The sequence below is a fragment of the Culex pipiens genome, chromosome 2 (assembly GCF_016801865.2).
Source record: "Culex pipiens pallens isolate TS chromosome 2, TS_CPP_V2, whole genome shotgun sequence".
NCBI classification, from domain to species: Eukaryota; Metazoa; Arthropoda; class Insecta; order Diptera; family Culicidae; genus Culex; species Culex pipiens.
This window is the reverse complement of record NC_068938.1, coordinates 106,758,357-106,782,476: the sequence shown is the minus strand read 5'-3', so window position 1 is coordinate 106,782,476 and position 24,120 is coordinate 106,758,357. Positions and strand designations below refer to the sequence as shown.

The 24,120-nt window shown below is 38.4% G+C and overlaps 1 protein-coding gene across 1 annotated transcript in view; it reads left to right on the top strand.

Moving 5' to 3' along the window:
• LOC120414747 (serine/threonine-protein kinase meng-po) overlaps positions 1-12,658 on the top strand; it is a 96,526-nt gene extending 83,868 nt beyond the window's left edge. The window contains exon 2 of the mRNA XM_039576063.2: positions 10,916-12,658. Within this exon, the coding sequence (XP_039431997.1) occupies positions 10,916-12,322 (1,407 nt within the window). The 3' untranslated portion in view covers positions 12,323-12,658. The remainder of the gene's footprint in view (positions 1-10,915) is intronic.
• Positions 12,659-24,120: the final 11,462 nt, after the last annotated feature.

Below are 24,120 nucleotides of genomic sequence, written 5' to 3'. Positions count from 1 at the left end.
AATAGTTGGTATAGGAAAGGAGTTTAGGAAAATGTTTATCTCAGCCCTCTAATTCCTTTTTTTCTCCTGTGAAGAAAGTCATTTTGAGCAACTTTTGTTCTACGAAAAACTTTACTTCTGTTCCATTTTTACTTTTTTTATTTGTGTTTATCTTGTTTAGTTTACGTTTGTTTCTGATAGAATTTGGCTTGTTCTACCATCTCTTATAATTACTTTCCTAGTTTTCAATGTATTTACAGTCACTTTTTTTATTTTTTTTTTTTTGCTGTTTTCACACTTTCTACTAATGAATGGTATGGCATTCAAATGGTAAAAAAAAAGGCGTAAAGGCATAGCCTGGGACAAAACAAAATTTACTGCATACCGTCAGGGTGACTATGGGTCAAAAAACGATACACCTCTCGTAATCGTAATTTCTTAATAACAAAAACAATTTAAATAACATCGAAAATCTTTCAACGTAGATTTGTTTTTAGATAGTTTACAAACATTTTCCCAAAATAAGGTGGATTTTGATACCTGGGTGAAGTTATCCTGGACGGTTATCCTACGGCCGCTAACGGTAGCCATCTTTATGGCATCCAGGATAACTTCTGGTTATCCTACGGCCGATTTTGAAAATAAAAATGATTAAAGGAAGTAAACATTATTTAAACAATTGCAAGGTTCAGTGTTAAAAAAATATAAAAATGAAAAATGAATAAAAATTAATGATGCAAAATTCAAATTTACAAAAAAAAATCTGAAAAACCTAAACGCTCCCAAAAAGAAAAATGAATGAATGAAAATAAAAATTCAAATCCTCGTTGGGCCAGCTATAAGGGGTTAATACAATTATTTTAATAATGCAGAACATTATTACCTAGTTCTAGAAGCATGTTTTTCAATTCGGCATGCTGGCCAAGTAATTTTAAAAATGTTTTCTGAACATATTATAATAAAATTTGGAATAAATTCAAAGAAATTCTCAAAGAACCTCGTAGGGCCAGCCATGGGGAGTTGATAAAATTATTTCCAAGTCCTACAAGCATGTTTTTCAATTCGGCATGCTTGCCAAGTAATTTTAAAAATGTTTTCAGAACATATTATAATAAAATTTGGAATAAATTCAAAGAAATTCTCAAAGAACCTCGTAGGGCCAGCCATGGGGAGTTGATAAAATTATTCTAAGAATGTAGAACATTATTTCCAAGTCCTACAAGCATGTTTTTCAATTCGGCATGCTTGCCAAGTAATTTTAAAAATGTTTTCAGAACATATTATAATAAAATTTGGAATTAATTCAAAGAAATTCTCAAAGAACCTCGTAGGGCCAGCCATGGGAAGTTGATAAAATTATTCTAAAAATGTAGAACATTATTTCCAAGTCCTACAAGCATGTTTTTCAATTCAGCATGCTTGCCAAGTAATTTTAAAAATGTTTTCAGAACATATTATAGGTAATAAAATTTGGAATAAATTCAAAGAAATTCTCAAAGAACCTCGTAGGGCCAGCCATGGGGAGTTGATAATATTATTCTAAAAATGTAGAACAACTCCCCATAGCTGGCCCTACGAGGTTCTTTGAGAATTTGTTTGAATTTATTCCAAATTTTATTATAATATGTTCAGGAAACATTTTTAAAATTACATGGCAAGCATTCCGAATTGAAAAACATGCTTGTAGGACTTGGAAATAATGTTCTACATTTTTAGAATAATGTTATCAACTCCCGATAGCTGACCCTAGGAGGTTTTGACTGTTTAGTTAAATCCTTTCATTTATTTCTGAGGAGCCTTGGGATTTTTTCAGAATGTTTGAATTTATTTAATTTTGAATCCGTTATTCAAATTATTCACCTTTTATAAGATTTTGGAAAACCAATCTATGTTATTGTTTAAACAGTGCTTAATTTCTTGAATCATACTTATTTTTCATAATCTGCCGTAGGATGACCTAAAGTTATCCTTGATGCCATAAAGATGGCCGCCGTTTTTAGCCGTAGGATACACAGTAAAAAAAAACATGGTAAAATTACATCTAAAAAGGAGTACATCTTTTATGTCAGAAAATAGCTTTAATTTTACCTCTTATAATGTGTAAATTTACATCTGGCAGACGCTAGGAAAAAATATCTGCAATCCTAAAAAAATATCAAACCGGCGATAGTTATATCTAGCTTACTAAGTCCGCGCCCCAACCCGCACGGCTAACTCGCCGCTGTGAAAACTGGACGATCAAAGCCAATATAGCTCTATGTGCTCCGTACATTGTATACTGTATTTACTGCATATACGGTACATAGAGGTACATTGGCTTTGATCGTTCAGTTTTAACAGCGGCGAGTTAGCCGTGCGGGTTGGGGCGCGGACTTAGTAAGCTAGATATAACTATCGCCGGTTTGATATTTTTTTAGGATTACAGATATTTTTTCCTAGCGTCTGCCAGATGTAAATTTACACATTATAAGAGGTAAAATTAAAGCTTTTTTCTGACATAAAAGATGTACTCCTTTTTAGATGTAATTTTACCATGTTTTTTTTTACTGTGTAACCTCCCAGGATAACTTCCCATCTAAGAGGAAGATGGGAAGTTATCCTTTGACAGTTATCCTACGGCCTGCGGCCGCCATCTTTATGGCGTCCAGGATAACTTCTCCGGGATAACTTCCATGATCTGATTTTGATGAACACTACCTTAAATGCCAATTGTTTGAAAATTGACCCAATCTCACCCCTTAGAGGGGGTGACATTGGGTCAAATGAAACTAAAATGATGCTCAAATACAACGATATGGTAAAAACAAGTCATCCAACAGTATTTCTTGTTCGACGGAATCGTATTGACACGCTACAATGTTTGAAGTGGAGATTTTCAAACATTTGGGTAGTTTTCGAGCATATCTAGCAAAAATATTAGAAAAAAATATTTTTCGAGAGGTAATTTTTGGCCAAAAATGTACCTCAACTTTAGACAGCTGCCAAAATAACAGGATTTGTTCTAGGAACGAGATATTTTCAGCGAAGTCATCTTAAGATGTCCCCTACACAACCCTTTTAACAGAATTCAGTTTCATTGAGAAGAACCTGAGAAATGGTAAAATCCGTAAAAAATCACTTTGACCCAATCTCACCCCCAGACCCAATGTCACCCCCACGGATGGTTCTTGTTTTCACATAAAAAAAAGAATATTTTTGTAAAAAACACAGTCATTTGACATTTTTCAAAACATTGGCAAAATCATATAAAACAAGTCAAACTTCCACAAATTTTCGTAAATTTTTCTTAAATTATCGAAGTTCCATGGTTTTTCAAAGATCAAAAAAATGAAACCCGCCTAGAGGTTGGGTTGTATAGGGGTATAAAACACAGCAAGGGCCTGATATATTTGGCGTAGCAATTTAAAAAAAAAAAAAATCTTATGTTTTGGAATACCTTGAAAAAAAAAATATCGCAAGATAGTTTTGATTCATTTTAAGATGCAAAATTGAATTTTATATCAATATGTACTTTACAGAAATTGTTTTATCTGACAAGCATTGAAGATTTAGTTGCTCTACAGCCACACATATAAAAGCAACAGGAAATTTTTGGTTTGTTATTACTAAAATAGCACTTAATTTCCGAATGCAGATATCTCAGCACCTATTGATTAATTTTTCAATGTCAGAAAATGAATTATGCGTCAAACTTCCTGATAATTCCGATAAAAATGTAATTTTAAACTCAAGACTAGGAATTTAAAAGGGTTTAAAAGATGTAAAATAAAGCATGATTTTTCTATAAACTAGAAAATAGAAAACTTTATGGTTCAAACAATCCAACTTCCAAAATTGACCAATGGTACAACTTCCGCTAAATTTGAATCAGGCCTAATAATTGATCCAAATCGAAAAGCACTGATTTTTGTCATATTTTCAGGATTATGTGGGTTAAAATGATTATGCGACATCAAGCCAGAGGACGTAGGTTCGAATCTCGTGACGGACGCAAAAATGCGAAGTGTTGAACCCCAAGAGTCTTGGGAGAAGATTTTTTTAACTTTGTGTGTCCTTTTTATCTATGACAAATTAGTCATTATGCACATTTTTTTCGTGCATACAAATCTCTATACAATTTTGGTATTTATTTGTATTTATTTAATTTATCTTATACGGAGTTAGACTTTAGACTCAATCTTCCTCCAACTACCACTGCTTCCCAATATCATTACTAGAACGCTGACCTCCACCGCCTTTTTGTGGCCCAAACATCGCAAAATGTGTGAACCGAATTCGAACGAGGTAAATGGCGTTTACTCTCATAATAGTTCGATAAACTGCGACGTAGTATAGCACCTACTATAACGTCCAGTATATAACCGACCGGTATTTAAGAGCCGCTCCACCAAGTGACCATCACCATTGGTGAGCTGAACTGAACCATTGAATGGAAAATCAATTTCGCTTCCGAATTACGACGTCGTCAGCGTCAGCGTATCGTCGTCTTTGGTTGTTTATTTTTGGCGGTAGGAAGGAAGGACTTTTTCTGCCGGAATAATCGTGGGCGGTTGGAGGTGAAAGCAGCTTCCGGATGATGGAGCGTAAATATTAAATGAATCGTTTTTTGGTTGAGATGTTTTGCAGAAGTTTTTGGATGGATAGTTTTGAATTTTCTCTCTTTTGAAGTAATTTCAATCAATTCTCGCTAATTAATATCACTTTGTCTGCCATCTTTATCCATAAAGTTGCACAAAGTCAACCTGTTTCTAGCTTCCTTTGAAAAGTTCTTACAAACTCCCATTGCTGGAAAAGTTTTCAGCTTTATTACACGCAAGACGGAAAGTCCCCTTCTTAACGTCTAATCTCCCGGCACAAGGCGCGCTCGCGCTCAAAGTTTCTCCTTGGGAAAATCCAATTTTCAGCTTGAATAGACTGCACCAACTTTTGCACTCTCTAGTTGATTCTGCACAAGCATGTAAACTTGTGCTGACTAACTATCCCCTAATGGATTGCAAAGCTTTCTTTAATCTGTTTCAGCCAGCGTGCACTCAACCTTTGATGCATAACGAGACTTGAGAATTTGTGGCGGTTGTTCGGTCAAGAAGCAGGTAGGTGAAGTTTAATTGCATGGTCCGGACACGACGACGATGCTGGCATGGCAAGATATTGAATTATAATCACGGCAGCGTGAAGGATTCAATTGCACGTGGATGCTTCAGGTGTTGGTAAGGTTTCTATCTGAGCAATAAGGGAGATTGGGGATTGTGGGTCAGTTTTAGAACAGAACTTATAAACTTATGATTATCTGGTCTTACTCGGGACTGTTCACAGAAAAGTGATATGAAAACACTCCAAAATCTGTATCTCGAGAAGGGATTTTCTTTGACAAAAGTGTTGGTAACGATTAAAACTATTCAGAAGAAAATAGTCCTTGAGGGACTATTTACTTTTTTTTTAATAACTATTTACCACAAAAACTGAATTTGACTAAATTCACCCCCTTCGATGAGTGTTTATTTAAAAGTATCGATGATGCACACAAAAAAAATAATCAAATAATCATTTAAAAATTTTAAATTGATTTCTAAATCAGAGCTGTTCTAAAGATTTTTCAAACCACGACATATATTTCAATAGGGCCAAAAAATATGCCAAAAATATGACCTTTTTGAAATGTAGTCGTGATTTCAAAAATCTAAAAATATTTTCTCCTGAAATTTTCAGAAAAAAATTGCACAAGGTTACTAATCAATATCATCTTTTGAATATTGTAGAGAATTATCTCAGTTATTTGAATATATTGTTTTCAAAAATGGAAAAGGGTGGGAACTGTTTTTAAAAATCAAAAAACTAAATTAGGTTGATTAAATTTATCCCTAAATTTTCTATAACTCAAAAACAGTGCACTTTGTCAAAATTTTACTAAAAGTACTTTTCGATTTAAACCTCATCTACAATCAAACTTACGCAAACTCTTGTGTAAAGAATCTTCAAGTTGATCCGGATGTCAGTCGAGTATCGTGAGATTGGGTCAAAAGGTTCTCAGGTCCTTCTCAATAAAACTAAATTCTGTTAAAAGGGTTGTGATGACTTATCTGAAAAAATCTCGTTGCCTAAAAAAATCCTGTCATCTTGGTAGCTGTCCAAAGTTGACCTACGTTATTGGGCAAAAATGACCCCAAATGTTTGAAAATTTCTACTTCAACCATTGTAGCATGTCAATACGATATCCTCGAATAAGAAACACTGTTGGATGACTCGTTTTTACCATAACTTTTAGTTTCAATTGACCCAATGTCACCCCCTCTAAGGGGTGAGATTGGGTCAATTTTCAAACGATTGGCATTTAAGGTAGAGTTCATCAAATTCCACCATATTTTGGGAAAATGTTAGTAAACTTTCTAAGAACAATTCTACGTTAAAAGATTTTTGATGTTTTTTGCCTTTCTTACTAAAGCAAGGTATAGGTTTTACTTTAAGGCTGGACGTCATTTCCATCTTCGTAATTATGTCGATTCACCTTGACAGAACTCGTCTATCTCCAATCCTCGAATTTTGAGAAAATAAATTCCGTGGAGGTCGAGTGATGTTCGTATGTGGTAAAATTTTGCAAAATTTTGTGTCGCGTCGTTCTCAGCTCCCATATATCCGATTTCGATTCTTCTGAATGCAGAAGAAAGCTAGTGTGCTGAACCTGGGCGAGTTGCCGCAAAATTTCGAAATATCCATCTGTTTTCGGATGCGGCCAGACTTTTCAACAAAATACACAGTTTTCAAATGAAAATATGGTAAATTTTTTTCATTTTCATATCTTTTATTAATCTCAAAAATTGCATTTTTCGAGCTCTACAACCTCCAAAATTTTCATCCAGATTCATAATACGGTTCTGGAGTTAGAGCCGTTTGATTAACCTACCAAAAGAAAAAAAATCCCTAAAAAAAGGTAAAAGCCCTCCTGGTGACCTTCGCCAACATTTTTCATTTCTGATTTTATTCGAAATTTCTTCCTACATTCATAGTACAGACCATGAGTGAGCATCTGAAACAAATTCGACATCTATCGGCAATCCGGATCAATTTTTAGAACGATTTACTTTTTGCCTTTCTTACTAAAGAAAGGTATAGGTTTTACTTTAAGACAGGACGTCATTTCCATCTTCGTAAATATGTCGATTCTGCATGAATTTTAATCGGAAAAATCGACAAAAATCACACTGTATCGATTTTTGACGCTTCGTCGCCATGTCGACAAGTTGTCAAGTTGAGCTTCGAATACTGGCGCGAGAATGCTGGCGCATATTTTTTGTGGTTCGACTTATACTCATTTTGTAGTAGCTTGTCTACCGATGTTTCCTTCAATATGTAAGATATCGTAGCTTTTCGGTTTCTTTTGCCCTGTCCGTTTTTGCATAACTGTCCAATGTTTATGCAAAAAGCTTTGTGACATAGGACATTCATCCGGCTACAATCAATTTGTTTCCCGTGCGCTCCTAAAATCGCCTAAATGTAGACTTCATTTTCGTAAGTTTATTTAACAGGGTTCATTGGATTCCAATAGGAGCTTTCTAAGCTTTTCATCGTTTATATCGTTTTCAAAGTTATCAATGCTGGCGACGCCAATGGCTTTCTACCTAAGGTTCTCGCGATTGAGTGTGTAGTGGTGCGGTTGTTAAAAATAGCTATCTCTGACTCTGTCACTTTCGTAGAAACTGAATGGCTAGCTTCCCTGCACCGTCCGGCACACGCGGTTCACTTGTACCTCGGTTTTGCTTGGCTTGGTGCGCTGGAACGATGATTCAAAATATTGCGCGTATTCCTGTCAAAGACACGCGGCATACCAGCCTCGACGCGCCGCACTTTCGGCAAATGCGCGCTGTCAAATCCCATACTGCGCGTTTTGTTTTTGTTGATCTTCTTCTTCGATTTACATGGCATTGTTGCCGGGTATGTTTTTTATTGCACCAAAAGTGCAAAAAATCGCTGGCAACAGTGTCTGCGGCACATTCTGAAATGCCGCGCGGCATGTACCTTTGAAAGAAACGAACAATACCAACTCACAAAAGGGCTCGTACCGAAGCTAAAAACCCAAAACCGCGGTGTGCGTTTTTATTGTTTTTGTTATTAAGAAATTATGAGAGGTGTATCGTTTTTTGACCCATAGTGGGGGCTGTCCAAAAAAAAAACAATATTAAAAAATATCGGAAAGCCGTTGCAAATATTTTTCAAAATCTATGTCATATTAATTGCACCTCCTGCCTACAGCGGAAAAACGATTTTTTGGGTTGTTTTAATCTCCTGCGCCAATTTTTGGTCAAGATTAACCCATTGATACCCGAGCCTAAAGTTATTGAAAAAAATATTTTTTATTTATGCAAAAATGACTTTTTTTGAATAGTTAATAACTTTTCAAGATAGAGTTTAACAGCTTTGACATGTTAGACAAAGTTGTAGAGCATTAAATTTACAAGTGAAATCTCACTTTTGAGAGTTACGGGGTGGATGTAGCGCAGCCTGCAAGCGTAAGCTAAAATAATTTGGGGTTTCATTCATTTTTTTCTGGTTTTGCCTTCCTCACTGAGGCAAGGCTAAAGTCCTTCTCTAAAAATGAACTTTTTTCATTGAATTCTCGTAGACCCGGAATCATATATACCTATCGACTCAGAATCGAAAACTGAACAAATGTCTGTGTGTTGTGTGTGTGTGTATACGTACCTATTGATTTTTGTAAAGTTAAGATAAATAATTAGTTCAAAAGTTTTATACACGCAGAAAAATAAGGCATATTTGAATCAACAAAACGTTTTGTTGATTTGAAAATCAAGATTTTTGTTGAATCAACGCTAAACGTCAAAGCAACTTTTTCAAAACAACAAGAGATTTTTGTGGAATTGAGAAAATCAAGGTTTGTTTCAACGCAAAATCGGCGTTGATTATATTCAATAAAAATTTTGTTGAATTTAACCTCGTACAGGCTGATTCTACAAAATATTTTTCTGCGTGTATAAAAATGTATGTTGGCCAATATTCGGGTGTTAGATAAATGACCAGAAATTGATTCAAATACCATCATGTTATACATCTCTGGATAGGTAATCGAAATACCTTCCAAGCGAGTCCAATTGTTCGAAGATCTGGCAACTTTGTCTCAAGTTATGTCCACTTGATAGTAATATTTAGGTTCTTTTTTGAAGCCGGATCACTCCTATTTTTATGTAAATGCATCATTCAACCTGTTGTTGAATGGGTATTCGAATCTTCGCAAATCTGGCGACCCTGTCTCAAGTTATGACCACTTAAGTGATATGAATGTACTTTTTTGATGCCGGAACTCACTTATCTGTATGTTAACTTTATCAGGATCCCTCATTCTACCTATTGTTGTATTCTTTAATCACCAAACACAAGGGTGGGTTAAACTAGTTTTTCTCATACAAGCTTCATCTTTGAGTATGGGTAAATGTTGACCGATTTTGCTCATATTTGGATTAGAGTCCTAAAATAGCTCAAGAAACAATAATCAGCTTGTGATGCGAGGTTTTGAAAAAACTATCATATTCTGTGTACCCTAATATGCACATAGCATTAATTGCGTCGGAATTTTACGAGCAATTATTTTAGTGAAATCGAAATTTCTGCCTAAATCTTGAAACTCAATCGTTAATCTTTCTAAAAAGAATGAAAAATGACGGAGTTTCAATTATATTCTCTTGATAAAGGTATTTCCTTCCGTTTTTAATGTTACGGGTTTCGCCCACTCACTGGGAATTCTGACCGGTAGGAGATGGGTTTCAACTTGCGGCGTACTGGATTTCCAATCCAGAGTCGTGAGTTCGATTCTCGTACCGGGATGATGAAAATTAAAAAAAAAATGTAAAAATAGAAATTCAGAAGTATTATTCGGCATATTTGTTCGCTATGTTAAACATTTAATATATATTTCCAGAACTATACAAAAGTTTGTTAAAACAAGCCAAATATTTATCTCATTGTCTCTAACCTTCCCTACAAAGATGCGACGACAGTCACTCAATGCACTTGTTCAAAAAGGCAAGATAAAAATAAAGATTTCTGCAAAGAGACCGTCGTCGCACGTTTCAGAGGCGAATCAATAAGCGTTTAAGGGCAAACAGCAGCAGCAGCAGCCGGTAGAGCATACCCACTTCCGGACACGATATGGCCCGTCCTGTCCTCGTGTGCACGAAGAAGATAATTCAATATCGTACTACCGGGATGTTGTACGCCATTGAACCTTTTGCATTAAGTGAAGTTCACATCACAGACAAGGGGAGCTAACAAGATGAAGTTTATTGCTCAATTAAGCCGATTAGATAAAGTTAATTTGCTTGTGTGATTGATTTCACTTTAAACTTCTTATCTAATGAAAACTCACTTTATCCATTGGGTCCAGGGAAGAAAGGAATGGGATCCTCTCCGTCTTTATAATACATTGAATAAGCACTTGAGGGTGGAACGAGCGTGCTTTCTTTCTTCTTCAGTTCAGACCTGCGAATATGTACTGCCATGACCATGGTGGGCAGGGTGATTATGCCGCACCGGGTACGACACGGTGGCGATGATGATGATGAGGCGAGATTTTCTCTGCATTCACTCGAATTAGCATTTTTATTCAATAGGACAGGAAGGCCCTTGAGCTATAAATGGGAGGCGCTAGCTTTTTTCAGTCTCTCGCTCGTTGAAGAACAGGAAGTGTGATCGGGACTTGCGTTGGAGACTTATCAGTCAAGGTTTTTATAGAGTGCAGAAATGGCCTTTAAAATAAGGAGTTTTCTTATCAAATTCTGATCATACAATATAGGGTTTGAGTAGTTCAATACATTGAAGCAAAATGATTCTATTTTTTTCCATTTTCTTTTAATGTGAAGTTTAATAACTATTCTAAAAGAATTCCTACGAAAAGTTAATAAGTTTTTTTTTTCTCTTTTTCCTCTTACAGATGAGAAATATACCGAAAAGCATCGCGATGAAGCTATCCGAGAGCAAGTCCGACACGTCGATCATTGCCAACCTGTACAAATCGATCAACAACAACTACCGGCGGCTGTCGAACACGAGCAGTCTGCTGCACCGGATCCCGGACATGGAGATCCCGGCGATGAACATCGCGGACGAGTACGACATCGAGAAGACGATCGCGGAGGGTTGCTTCGCGAAGATCTTCCTGGCGCACCACCGGCCGACGGGGACGACGGTCGTGCTAAAGGCAATACACACCGAGTTGACCACGTTGAAGGAGTTTATCAAGGAGTTTCACTACAACTACCAGCTCAGCCACCATCCGAACATTCTCAGCTGCTACCAGGTCAAGTTCCAGACGAGCGAGTATTACGTGTACGCGCAGGAGCACGCACCGTTTGGCGATTTGGCGGCGAACGTGGGCGCGAACGGACTGCAGGAGTCGAGCTGTAAGAAGATCGCGGAGCAGTTGAGTTCGGCGTTAGGGTTCATGCACCTGAAGGGACTGGTTCACAGGGATCTGAAGCTGGAGAACATTCTGGTGTTTACGCCGGACTTTTCGCGGATAAAGCTGTGCGACTTTGGGACGACCACCCGGGAGGGCATTTTAGTGAGTAAGAACAACAAAACGTGGATATCATTCCTACCGCCAGAAGTATTAGAGGTTGTGAAGAACGAACGGTTCATCTGCAAGGCGTCGTCCGACTCGTGGCAGTTCGGGATGGTGCTGTACGTGTGCTTGATCGGATCTACGCCGTGGAAGTCGGCGGACTGGGTGCGGGACGCCAAGTACGCTGCCTTCATGAAGTACCAGAAGCGGGAAACGACCAAAATTCCGGACAACTTCCGACGGTTCTCGCCGCGCCTGTTGCGAGCATTCCGGCGATTCTTCGACCACATCGAGGAAGATCGGGCCAAAGTGAGTGATATCAACAAGTACATGAAGAATCGGTGGGTCGACACGAAGATAACCACGTCCAAGTCCACGTCAAACATCGCGACCAACCTCCAACCCCAGGCGTACTCCGACCAGGACTCGGTCAAGTACATCAACCACCGCGAGAGTCGGAACTCGTTCGACGGCCGACTCCGTGCCCGGCGGATGACCAGCGTCGGCGGCCTCACCCCCGAACCAACGCCCGTGTTCACCGGTGTCGACCCGGAAACGGCACGGAACAAGGTGTGGGATTGGCTCGAGTCCAACGATCTGAACCGCCACGACAGCCAGGACGACGTGGTCGATTTCTCGTTCTGGAGCAAAAGTGAGTCCAAGACGTACCAGTACGCCAAGCGGGAATCGATAATCGGAGCGACCTCGACGACGACGGCCAGTTTGGCGGTCACGAGGGAAGCCAGCAACGCCAGCAGTGTCCAGCGGTATAAATAAATCCCGAAGAAGCTCCAATTACAGTCCCAACCGCGTTTCCCCAAAGAACCACGCTGATCCAGTAACCTCGAAACGTACCTCGTGTCGTGTCGTGTAGACCAACTAGCATCACCTCCATCATCATAATCACCACCACCAAGAGAGGCAGAGATGTCGATACCTCTGTATCTGTTCCTCAACTATACACACCCACAGAACAAGAAAGAAAAAAACAGGTCCCACTTCAGTCGTCTTCGTCGTCGTCGTCCGGTAGAACATAGGTAGTACATGTGATTATATTAATTATATGTGTGATAAAAGTGAGATGAACAAAAAATAAAAGTTATGTCTGCGCGAGAGGAAGAAAAAAGAAGCGAAAGTATCAGCCGAGTAGATTAGAGAAGAGGGAGAAAGTGATGATGGTACAACCAGAGATAATATAGTTTGTTAGTCTTTTAGCAGGTGATAAAACAAGTGTTTAGGAGAGGTACACATATATACATATATTTATAGACTCACACACACAAACTCAAATCGTAGTCGGAAGTGGAGGGGAAGAGAAAAAAAAACGGCAAAAAGATTGAAGAAGGAACGCAACGTTCGACGTGTAATAATTGTTTCCATTAAATGTTACGTTGGTATACATGTGGCGAAAGGATAATACAATGTTATGTAAACTAGAGATATTATTATTATTTGTAAACGTCTTTGAATTATACAGAGAACTAGATTTTTGATGCGCATTAGAATTGTTTATAATAAAATGAGAAAAATTAGTACTTGAATATAAAACCGTCTTTTAATGAGATTTGAAAGAAATAAACCTTATCCCAACCAATCCTAGTGCAATTTGTATAAGAAAGATATAACTCGATGTCTCCCCATCCTGTTTACTCCCCAGCAACAATACATCTTCAAAGAAACCCCTATTTATCCCCGGTCATCCGTGAAAAGAGTTGTTGAACCTCCCCCAAACAATGTCCCAAGCAGTATCCCGACCCGGAGATAACTCTCAATCGTTTGATCCGAAGGTATACCGTCATCAGTCTTCCACGTGCGTCATCCAGCAAACAAACAACTCCACATCTTCAAATTCCAATCAAACTTTCACGAAACGCACTCTCGACTCTGTGCGGATTGGCGATTTGATTGTTGTTTAACTGCACGTATAATTTTATTTCGCTTCGCTTGGGTCGAGATCGAGTCCCACCTCCCACCCAAGCACAAACACAAGCGTTTGAATAGAATGTGGAAGCTGTTCGGGAGAAGAAAGGAGTGGACTCTTGAACAGTTTTGCAAATATTGATTTCGTTTATTCCTGTTCGGTGGACCCAGTGAGCTGTTGTTGGCTTTGATGTGTCCTGAGAGGGTGGAAGCGAATAAATTGATACAATTTCAAATCTCTACACGGAGAAAAATCGGATCCCAAAATCTTAAAAAAGCCTCAAATTCCATGGCACGTTTTTCAAAAAATCTATTTCAAATTTTGAGGACTGATTTCAATGCTCTTCACGACAGTCAAGAACAGAAAACTAATAAAGTCGGAAAGCGTTAGGTATCTGTTAAGGTTTTAAACCTTAAGGTTATAGCGGAATAAGGCTTTCTAGCCTTATTTTAATATACAAATTTCGGATTCGGGCATTACAAGCTTTCGGGCTATTGAACAAATTTCTCTAAACTAATGTGGGGTCCCCAGAAACACGTGCACTTTGAATTTTTCAAAAATATTTAGACAGTGTCGAATGGTTTTTCTCCAAAGTTTGTATGGGGAATTAGTGCTGTTCGCTACTCCCACATATTGCTTGCAATTTTTGGGTTGTATGCAAGAGTGACGAACTGCCCTAATTGTCCATACAAACTTTGGAGAAAAACCATTCGGCCCTGTCTAAATTTTTATGAAAGATTCAAAGTGCGCGTGTTTCTGGGGACCCCAAAACTTCATGCTTCCCCTCGAGTTGAGCCTGCGTAGTCATTTTTGTAATTTTTTGTAGGTGAGCAGTTCTCTACGGAATTGGTCTTTTTTCTTTAATTTTAATTTATTTATTTTTTAATACGGCTGAAACTTTTTTGGTGCCTTCGGTATGCCTAAAGAAGCCATTTTGCATCATTAGTTTGTCCATATAATTTTCCATACAAATTTGGCAGCTGTCCATACAAAAATGATATGTGGAAATTCAAAAATCTGTATCATTTGAATGAACTTTTTGATCGATTTGGTGTCTTCGGCAAAAATGTAGGTATGGATATGGACTACACTGAAAAAAAATGATACACGGTAAAAAAAATAGTGATTTTTTATTTAACTTTTTTTCACTAAAACTTGATTTGCAAAAAAACGCTATTTTTAATTTTTTTATTTTTTGATATGTTTTAAAGGACATCAAATGCCAACTTTTCAGAAATTTCCAGAACGGGCAAAAAATCTTTGACCGAGTTATGATTTTCTTTATCAATACACTTTTTTTCAAAAAATCGAAAAATTGGTCGCAATTTTTTTTCAATTTCATTTTTTGATGTAAAATTGAATTTGCTGTCAAAAAGTACTTTGTGAAATTTTGATAAAGTGCACCGTTTTCAAGTTATAGCCATTTTTATGTAACTTTTTTCAAAATAGTCACAGTTATTGATTTTTTAACAATAGTGCCCATGTTTGCCCACTTTTGAAAAAATATTTTTGAAAAGCTGAGAAAATTCTCTATATTTTGCTTTTTCGGACTTAGTTGATACGACCCTTAGTTGCTGAGATATTGCCATGCAAAGGTTAAAAAACAGGAAAATTGATGTTTTCTAAGTCTCACCCAAACAACCCACCATTTTCTAATGTCGATATCTCAGCAACTAATGGTCCGATTTACAATGTTAAAATATGAAACATTCGTGAAATTTTCTTATCTTTTCGAAAAAAATATTTTCAAAAATTTTAAATCAAGTGTTATTTATACAATTTTCAGAGGCCGGATCTCAGATATTTTAATGAAAACGTTGTTCGGATCTGTCATGCGACCCATCGTTGAATGGAAAATCAAAAGACCTTTCCAACGCGTCCAAAAGATTGAAGATCTGACAACCATATCAAAAGTTATATGCACATAAGTGTTCATTATACAATATTTTTGAAGTCGAATCTCAGATATTTTTATGAATATGATGTTCTTATCAATCATGCGGCCCATCGTTAGGTGTGTAATCAAAAGACCTTTCCAATGAGTGCAATAGGGTGAAAATCTGACAACCCTATCAAGAGTTTATTAATGTGAGTAAGGCATAAACCACCTTAAGGGGGATTAGGCAAGGTTTTTTTTCATAAATTATTTTTATCAGGTCCTTTTCGGTACTGGGACCTGGTTAGGGCCGAGTCGGCTTTTGTAATTACATTTTTGTTCAAGCTAAGAGTAATTACAGAGTATCATGTACCAGCAAAATCTTTGCTGAATAGCTGAATGGATCCTGGATCCGTGAATATTCATTCAATTATACACATAAATCTATTTTTCTTCGATTTCTCTACAAGTAATTGCAACCCATTAGCCAAACAAAAGTCCCGCGCTTTTCTTCAGATCTTGACTTCAAACAAATATGGCGCATTTAGTGCAAACAAAAGCAAGGAAAATGACGCTTCCCAACGACGACGATCATTGCCAGAGACGTATTATGACTGGGTTGGCTCAATAGCTCGGCCAGCCCCTGTGACGCACTCTGAAAGAAAAACAATGAAAAAAAGAACAAAGCTGGCAACAATCGCCCCCAACAACAACAACCCAGTCAGTGCCGCCCACCGAAAGGAAAAGCTCCCTTTAGAAAAAAAAATCGTTGCTCGCGGTTTGGGGGGAAAAATATCGCCAATAATAAGTTATGGCCCGTCTGATGGTGACTCGAAAATAAACAAACCGGTGCCAAAACAAACGCCAAACAATTTGTTTTCCCCGCTGCCCGAACAGCGTTTCTTTTTTTTCACCAACTTTGAAAAGCGCCAAAAAGAGTACAACTTGTTCCCAGAGCCCCGATGGGGCGGGGGCAGGGGAAATCGGTGAAAAATCTGTACGTAATAGTTGTTTATGCTAGCCTGACTGGGCGGCTTATTTTGCTCAGCACACAACACATTGCACATCACACACAACAACCGACCGACTGCTAAATTTTCCTACTCTTGATTCGGCCAATCAGTCTTACCACTCTAGAAGCTATCTCGTTCTTGCTTTCTACGGTGAATGGTGCACCCCGATCGTCATCGAAGAGTATTGATATTTTTAAATAAGAGATATAGAAAAGTTGATCACTTTTGAATAAGCAACAAGAGGGGGTTTGGCTGGGTAAAAATAAGTTTGAGCACATTTCCATGTGCGGATATTTCGCTCGATGCGGTAACAAGTTTTGGGAAGCTCGTGATTAGGCGAGTTTTCGTCAAACTATGAGGTTTTGTTTATTTTTAATTCATATTAAATTTGTAACTCCACTAATACGCAGAATGTTAGGAGGAAGACAATATTTTTTTCAATTTCTCAGATTCAAATCTCTTAAACATAACTCTGTTCAAAATGTTGGTTTGTAGCATGTCAATACGATTCCCTTGAATAAGTTACACTGCCGGATGACTTGTTGCGACCCTACCTTTGTATTTGAGCATCATTTAAGTTTCACTCGACCCAATTTCACTCCCTCTATGAGATGAGACTGGGTAAATTTTCAAGTTTCACCACACGTTGCCAAATTTTGGGTAGACAGCATAGCACAGCATAGCATTGGTGTCAACCCGCAGTTGCTACTCCGTTATTGACCAGGACTTCCAAAAATTGATCCATGGACCATTAGGGTGTAATAACAAAATCGATTTTCCAGCACAGCAATTTTTCAGTTCATTTTGAGGTCCTAAACAACTTCCCAAAGTTTGAGAACGATTGGTTCAGTCCTCACTTTGCGCAAAGCGATTCAATTTTCGATATAAATTTGTATGGGAAATATTCGGATGCTCTGGAATGTGATCTACAACTTTCCCGAAGAGAGTATGGTGCTAACTTGCTCCTGAAAGAAGATACAGCGTCCTCACAACTCGTCTAAAACGTGTATTTCGAGCAAAACACATGTTAGACGAGTTTTGAACACGCTGTATCTTTTTATAGGAGCAAGTTAGCTTCATACTCTCTTGGGGAAAGTTGTAGAGCCACTTTCAGAGTATTCGAATATGAATCCGGTTTAAGTACAGCGTGATGCGAGAAATTTATAAATATCAAAATCCAAAAAAAAAATGGTTTTCCCCATACAAAATCCCATAGAAAATTGAATCGCTTTGCGCAAAGTGAGGGCTAAACCAATCGGTCCCAAACTTTGGGGAGTTGTTTAGGACCCCAAAAGGAACTAAAAAGTTGCTGTGCTCATTAGATTTAGACAATTTTACGTTTTTCCATACAACCATATTACACCCTAATGGACCATAGGTTAAAAGGAAGAACCAATCATCTACACTTCACAACTTTAAAAAAGCCCCTATCATGCTGATCAATAACGGCGACGGCCACGACCAGTGGTAAGACACGGGAAAGTGGATGGGAATGTTAGTCCGACACTTTAGCAACCGCGAGGTCCCGCTACTAGCAATCTAATCCGAGAGCGTTACAAAATAAATAAAAGAAACGAAAATGAGCATTCAAAAATGAGACTTCTCGTCCTCGTGGCCAGCGAACGAAGTTGACTTTAAAGCTGTCGGCCACCGTTGCTAGTACCAACCACTAGTGTCTTCCTTTTAACTACAAGGACTTTGCCGCCCTGGGCTCCTAAGTGTTTGAGTACGGCACGGAGCGACGGCGCCGGATACCCATATTTACACAAAGAATTTTAGAGCGCCCGTTACACACAACCCTCGATGGTTAATCACTTTTTCGTTTGACATTTTCTGATTTGTACCCCGTTGTATTGACAAAGTTAAACTAAAAAGTGACGAAACGTCACTTTTTATGCCCAGGAGCTTTGTGTAAAGAGAGTATCAATTTAAAAAGTGACTCCGTTTCCGTTTGTTTCACATCAAACATCGGAGTTTCAGTGTATTGAAAAGTAAATCCTCCGTGTAAGCACGAGAGCAAGCAGCAGTCAAGTGCTCAGTGCTCCATCGTTTTTTCGATTTTTTTTTCGCCGTAAATTACCGTGATTACCCGCGAGTTTGCTCCTGCAGCATGCCAAAGGCCGGCCGTGGCCGTGGCAGTTCGAGTGCGGCCTCGAAAAACCCGCGAAGTTCGTCTACCGGCCGTGTGCAAAAAGGTAAACAAACCAACGCCGTGTCGACCGCCATCGCGCAGGGGAGCGTGAGCGCAGAAGGCATCGACAAAAAGTTACTACATCCCGGATATGTTCCGAGATCACCAGTGCGAGCCCGTTCAGGTACTTCCGGTGCCACGACCAACACGTCAACATCCGCCAACATTCCCATCAGGAACGAGTTCCAGATGCTGAGCGACGACGAAGAAAACAACAACAACAACACCGACGGTAGCAGCACTACCGACGACGAACGACGACGATCGTCGTGCACGGAAAAAAGTGCCGACGCCAAAAACGAACAATTCTCCAAAGGAACGTAGACCACCTCCAATTTTTGTTTTGGACACGATGGTGGACGATATTGACGAGTTGCTGGAAGGCCTCGGATATTGTCTGAAAATCGGTAAGTCGTCAGTGCAAGTCTACACATTTGACAACAAGAACTTCGACCTGGTTGTGGAGAAATTGAAGAGTAAAAACTTCAAGTTCTACACATTCGACCCCGTGCAGAAGACAGCCGTTAAGGTCGTCTTGCAGGGGTACCAAGACCGCCCGATCTCCGACCTCAAGAAGGACCTCTCGGGTGCTGGAATAACGCCACGTGACATAAAAGTCCTCTCGCGGAAGACAACAGTCACAGGTACACACACACTGTACCTGTTGTACTTCGACCGCGGCACCGTCAAGATTCAAGACCTGCGACGAACTAAGGCGTTGGACGGGTTTTGGGTAAACTGGCGGTTCTACTCAAAGAACCCGTCGGACGCAGCATAATGCCACCGTTGCCAGAAATTCGGCCATGGCTCGCGGAACTGCAACCTCCCGCCCCGCTGTGTGAAGTGCGGTGAAACACACCTCTCTGAGGCGTGTGCACTGCCGTGCAAGGCGGACCTGGGGAACAAGGCAGAGCAAACCAAGGCGCGCATCAAGTGCGCCAACTGTGGAGGTAACCATACCAGCAACTACCGTGGATGCAGTGCACGAAAAAATTACCTCGAGGAGCAGGAAAAGAGGAAGAAGAAAGCAGCAGCGTCCCACCCTCCTTAGCGAAGTACGAGCGTAACCGTGCCGGCTGCTGGGCAGCGTACGGTTCCCGCGGACAACTCAGCATTCCCCCCTGGCTGGGGGCGATCGTTTGCCAGCGTGGTTGCTGCCGGTAGCGGCAATGCGGCCCAGCAAGAAGTCACCGGGGAAGATCTCTTCACTCTGCCAGAGTTCTTTGCTCTCGCGGGGGAGATGATGTCGAGGTTTCGGACCTGCCGTAACAAGGCGGAGCAATTTCTAGCCCTTGGGGAGCTGATGATCAAGGACATCTACAAAGGATAAAATACTGTGATTTAGTTGTAAGATTTTTCTCTTTCTTTCCCCTTTCCTTTGCAATTTTAGCAAGTTTTTTTTTTAATTTTTCTTGCTATTGTTAGTGCCATAGTTATGGAAATAATTGTTCCAAAATGGATTATGATGCAACACACAGCTGAAAGGAACTCCAAAACTCTGTTATGAATTGCAAAAGAACTGATTGTATCTTGATTATTCACCAATAAAACCGAATTGAATTGAATTGGAATTGAAAAGTAAAACCATTTTCATAGAATTCTTCTCATGAATACTTTTCCGTACAAAAAAAAAGTCAAAGTAGTTATGTCACAGACATAACCGGAATGGCGTAGACTACGTAAAGTTTTGAGATGTGGACATAGAGTTTTCCATAACTTAATTTTGAAGAATTAGCTAGATACTTGAAATACATTAACGGAATAAAATCGTAAATGGGAGATGGACCCCCCAACAAGACAGAACTTACACACTCCAGTCAACTCAATCGGACCGCAACTGCCATGTTACCATACTTTGAATGTGTTGGTAAATCTTTGACTAGAAAGCCTTATTTAAACAATGGAAACATCGAATGGAGGAGAGAAGAACGAAAAACGATTTTTTCGCGAACCGAATGAAAGTTTGGTAGCATAATGTGGGGGTGAGAGGGGTTGGGGGGGAGCAGCCTCAGAAAGCTGTGCAATCCGTCACCCCCGAAGACCAACACTAGTTCCTGAAAGACATTTCACCGACTCATCACGGGTTGGACGAGGGACGGGGGGTGAGGCAACTCAGAAGAGTTGGGAAATCCTCACCCCCTACCACGAAAGATCCAAACGGTCCGGCCATCGAGAGGCAACTGGCTGACGGTGACGACGAGAAGGCGATGCGCGCTTCTTTTGCAGTTCTGGTCCCTCTCTCTCCTTTTGTTCCTGTTGCTCTGGTCTCTCTCCTGCTGCTGCTGCTCTGGTCTCTCTCCTGCTGCTGCTGCTCTGGGCTGAACTTTCCTGCTGCTGCTGCCGGTCCGACGTCTGAGACGTGAATGATGGTCTGAAATCTGGCGCAGTTTCTTATATATGTTTTCGGCCCGCTACTTCCCCTCCTTTTTAGCGACCGGTACCGGTCGCGCTGCTTGTGTGATTTTCCCCTCAAAATAGGTATTTGACCTTCCCGTCCGTGAACGGGAAGCGCTCATTTTGCTTGCAAAATCTCTGAATTTTGAAAACATTTTAAAACATTGAGTTGTTACAATAGTAAAACTATTTTGCCAACATTGAAAATATAATAGCAAATTGCTGAATAATTTTCGAATCGAATGGAACCAAAATCGTGCCGATTTGATTTGAGGGAAGGAAGATATAAGCGATTGACGGATGACGCAATATTCCAGGGCCTTCGGCCCGGGTTTTTTGGAATGGCACCCCAGTACCTTCGACAAAGACGTAAGTCTACGTCAATACGTCCATGAAAAGGGGGAGGGAGGGGGGTCTGAGGTTTGTGAGAGCCCATGTTAAAGGTATAGGAAAAGTGCGTGACAGGGGTGAGGGGAGTGGGGGTCTGAAATCCCGAAAATCTCTGGACGTAATATTTGAACAAACCCAAACCACAAAATCATTCAGAAAACCATACCTCAAGATACTGTTTTTTGAACATTTTGATCGCATTTATAAATTTATTTGCTAGCCAAAAGCACCATGCTCCTCCAAAAAAAATGATACAAAATTTACTTTGATGAGTACGCTTTGTGTTTTAAGTTCGATAAAAGTGGAGTAATTCTCCGGAATTTCAGCATCCTGTTTTATCCGGCCTAATGTATGTGGATGCCTTCTTTGTGTCCAAAGAAGCCATTTTGCATAATTAAATCGTCCATCGAAGTCACAAATTTTAAAGCTGACTTGTTGCATAAATAATGAAAAATTGGTCTTATCTGTCATCAGAGTTTTAAATCAATTTGGTGTCTGTTAAATAATAATTGAAAAAAGCATGTTTTGCTTAAAACAACACAAATATGTCTTTAGCATGTTATTTTCAAAGATATATGTTGTTCAGGCATAGCCCTTAAAATGGTCACTTAATTTCCCACGAAACCGTTAATTACGGTGAAAAAAAGAACTGCTCATTCTGCTTGCCACATTGGCTAGGTATTTTATGAACAACTCTTTCACCAGCATGATTTGTGTGCTTTCGTTCGCACGCCGAACTGTTTGTTTTGATTTTGATTTTTCCCTCTTCCATTTCCCGACACAATATGAATTTTTCCTACATACTCATAAACGCACCGACAGCTGGCCTGGTCTTATAACAGTCAGCTCTCTTTGAGTGCATGTTATTAAAAATTTTATCAAGGATTGAATTTTCTAGTACAAAATTTATTATTTTTGACTACAAACCTGTCAAAGATAATGTAACAGTAACAATAGAAAATTATTATTCCTCATTTAAAAAGTTCCACTGTCACTCTCGAACCCAATACGTTTGTTCAAGCTGCGACTTGTCGATGATGCAAATATAGAAAATCTGCTTTCATCTTGAGTGTGAGTGTGTGTGTTTCTATTTTTCACCGAAGCATATAATTGCCGATGCGGTGTTACCCGCGTTGAAAAAGTGGACTATTATTAGCCACCCACACTCCCTACCCCCTCGTGTAAATCGTATCGTTTCCAGCTGTTTCCGAAGGGGCTCATAAATCAATCGCGGTGTTTTCTGTCCTGAAGTTGTTGCTGTTTCTGGATTTGCGCGCTTTCTTTCATTATTTTTATTATTCTAGCAAATATTATTGCTCCGCGAGAAATATGTTACGCCAGGAGAGATAAACACCGTCCAACCAGAACCATGGGAGATAGAGGGAGAGGTAGGGTGGGGTGGTAGAACATGAGCCGACAGCTCGTCAAACGATTTTATACTTTTTGTACGGCGGCAGAAAGTGGTTGTACTTTTGCTGCTTTACGCTACATAAACGATTGGATTTGTTTTTTAGCTTCCTCAAGTCATGTGATGAGGACCACCTTTTCGTCACTCATCTGTTGATTATTGCAAATTTTGATGGTTTTTTCCTAATGATTAAGGCCGTTGCAAATATTTTTGAAGTTTATGTCCCTCGACTCTGGCCCTTCTCAAATTTTATATTATAAACCATGGTGAATAAAAAAGTGTAAAAAAAAACAAAATTTTACTCTAGTCCACTAGTTTTATCGACGTTTTTTGTGTTATAAACGCCGGAAAATGCATTTAAAACTGATTTCAGTTAATTTCACTTATTTTTTCATTTTTTTTTCAAGTTTTTCGGACATTTTTTACGCTCTCTGGATTTTAAGCGAATTAGGTCTTTGTATTTTTGTATTTTTGTATTTTTGTATTTTTGTATTTTTGTATTTTTGTATTTTTGTATTTTTGTATTTTTGTATTTTTGTATTTTTGTATTTTTGTATTTTTGTATTTTTGTATTTTTGTATTTTTGTATTTTTGTATTTTTGTATTTTTGTATTTTTGCATTTTTGTATTTTTGTATTTTTGTATTTTTGTATTTTTGTATTTTTGTATTTTTGTATTTTTGTATTTTTGTATTTTTGTATTTTTGTATTTTTGTATTTTTGTATTTTTGTATTTTTGTATTTTTGTATTTTTGTATTTTTGAATTTTTGTATTTTTGTATTTTTGTATTTTTGTATTTTTGTATTTTTGTATTTTTGTATTTTTGTATTTTTGTATTTTTGTATTTTTGTATTTTTGTATTTTTGTATTTTTGTATTTTTGTATTTTTGTATTTTTGTATTTTTGTATTTTTGTATTTTTGTATTTTTGTATTTTTGTATTTTTGTATTTTTGTATTTTTGTATTTTTGTATTTTTGTATTTTTGTATTTTTGTATTTTTGTATTTTTGTATTTTTGTATTTTTGTATTTTTGTATTTTTGTATTTTTGTATTTTTGTATTTTTGTATTTTTGTATTTTTGTATTTTTGTATTTTTGTATTTTTGTATTTTTGTTTTTTTGTATTTTTGTATTTTACTACTATTTCAGAACTTAATTTCCCCTTTTTAATAAGTGGCTGTTTTGTTGCTCCAGAAAGACATGGAAAGTAGGTCAATACAAAACAGATTGCCAAATCAAAATTTGGTATTAAGATTTATTATTATTACAGAGATGAAGTGAGAATGTGAGCAATTTTTTGTTCAACGGATGTTAAAGTATTTAAAAGTTAAAATAAATTTGTTCGCTCATCGTATCGCAATTCAAGTAGCCAACAAAAAATG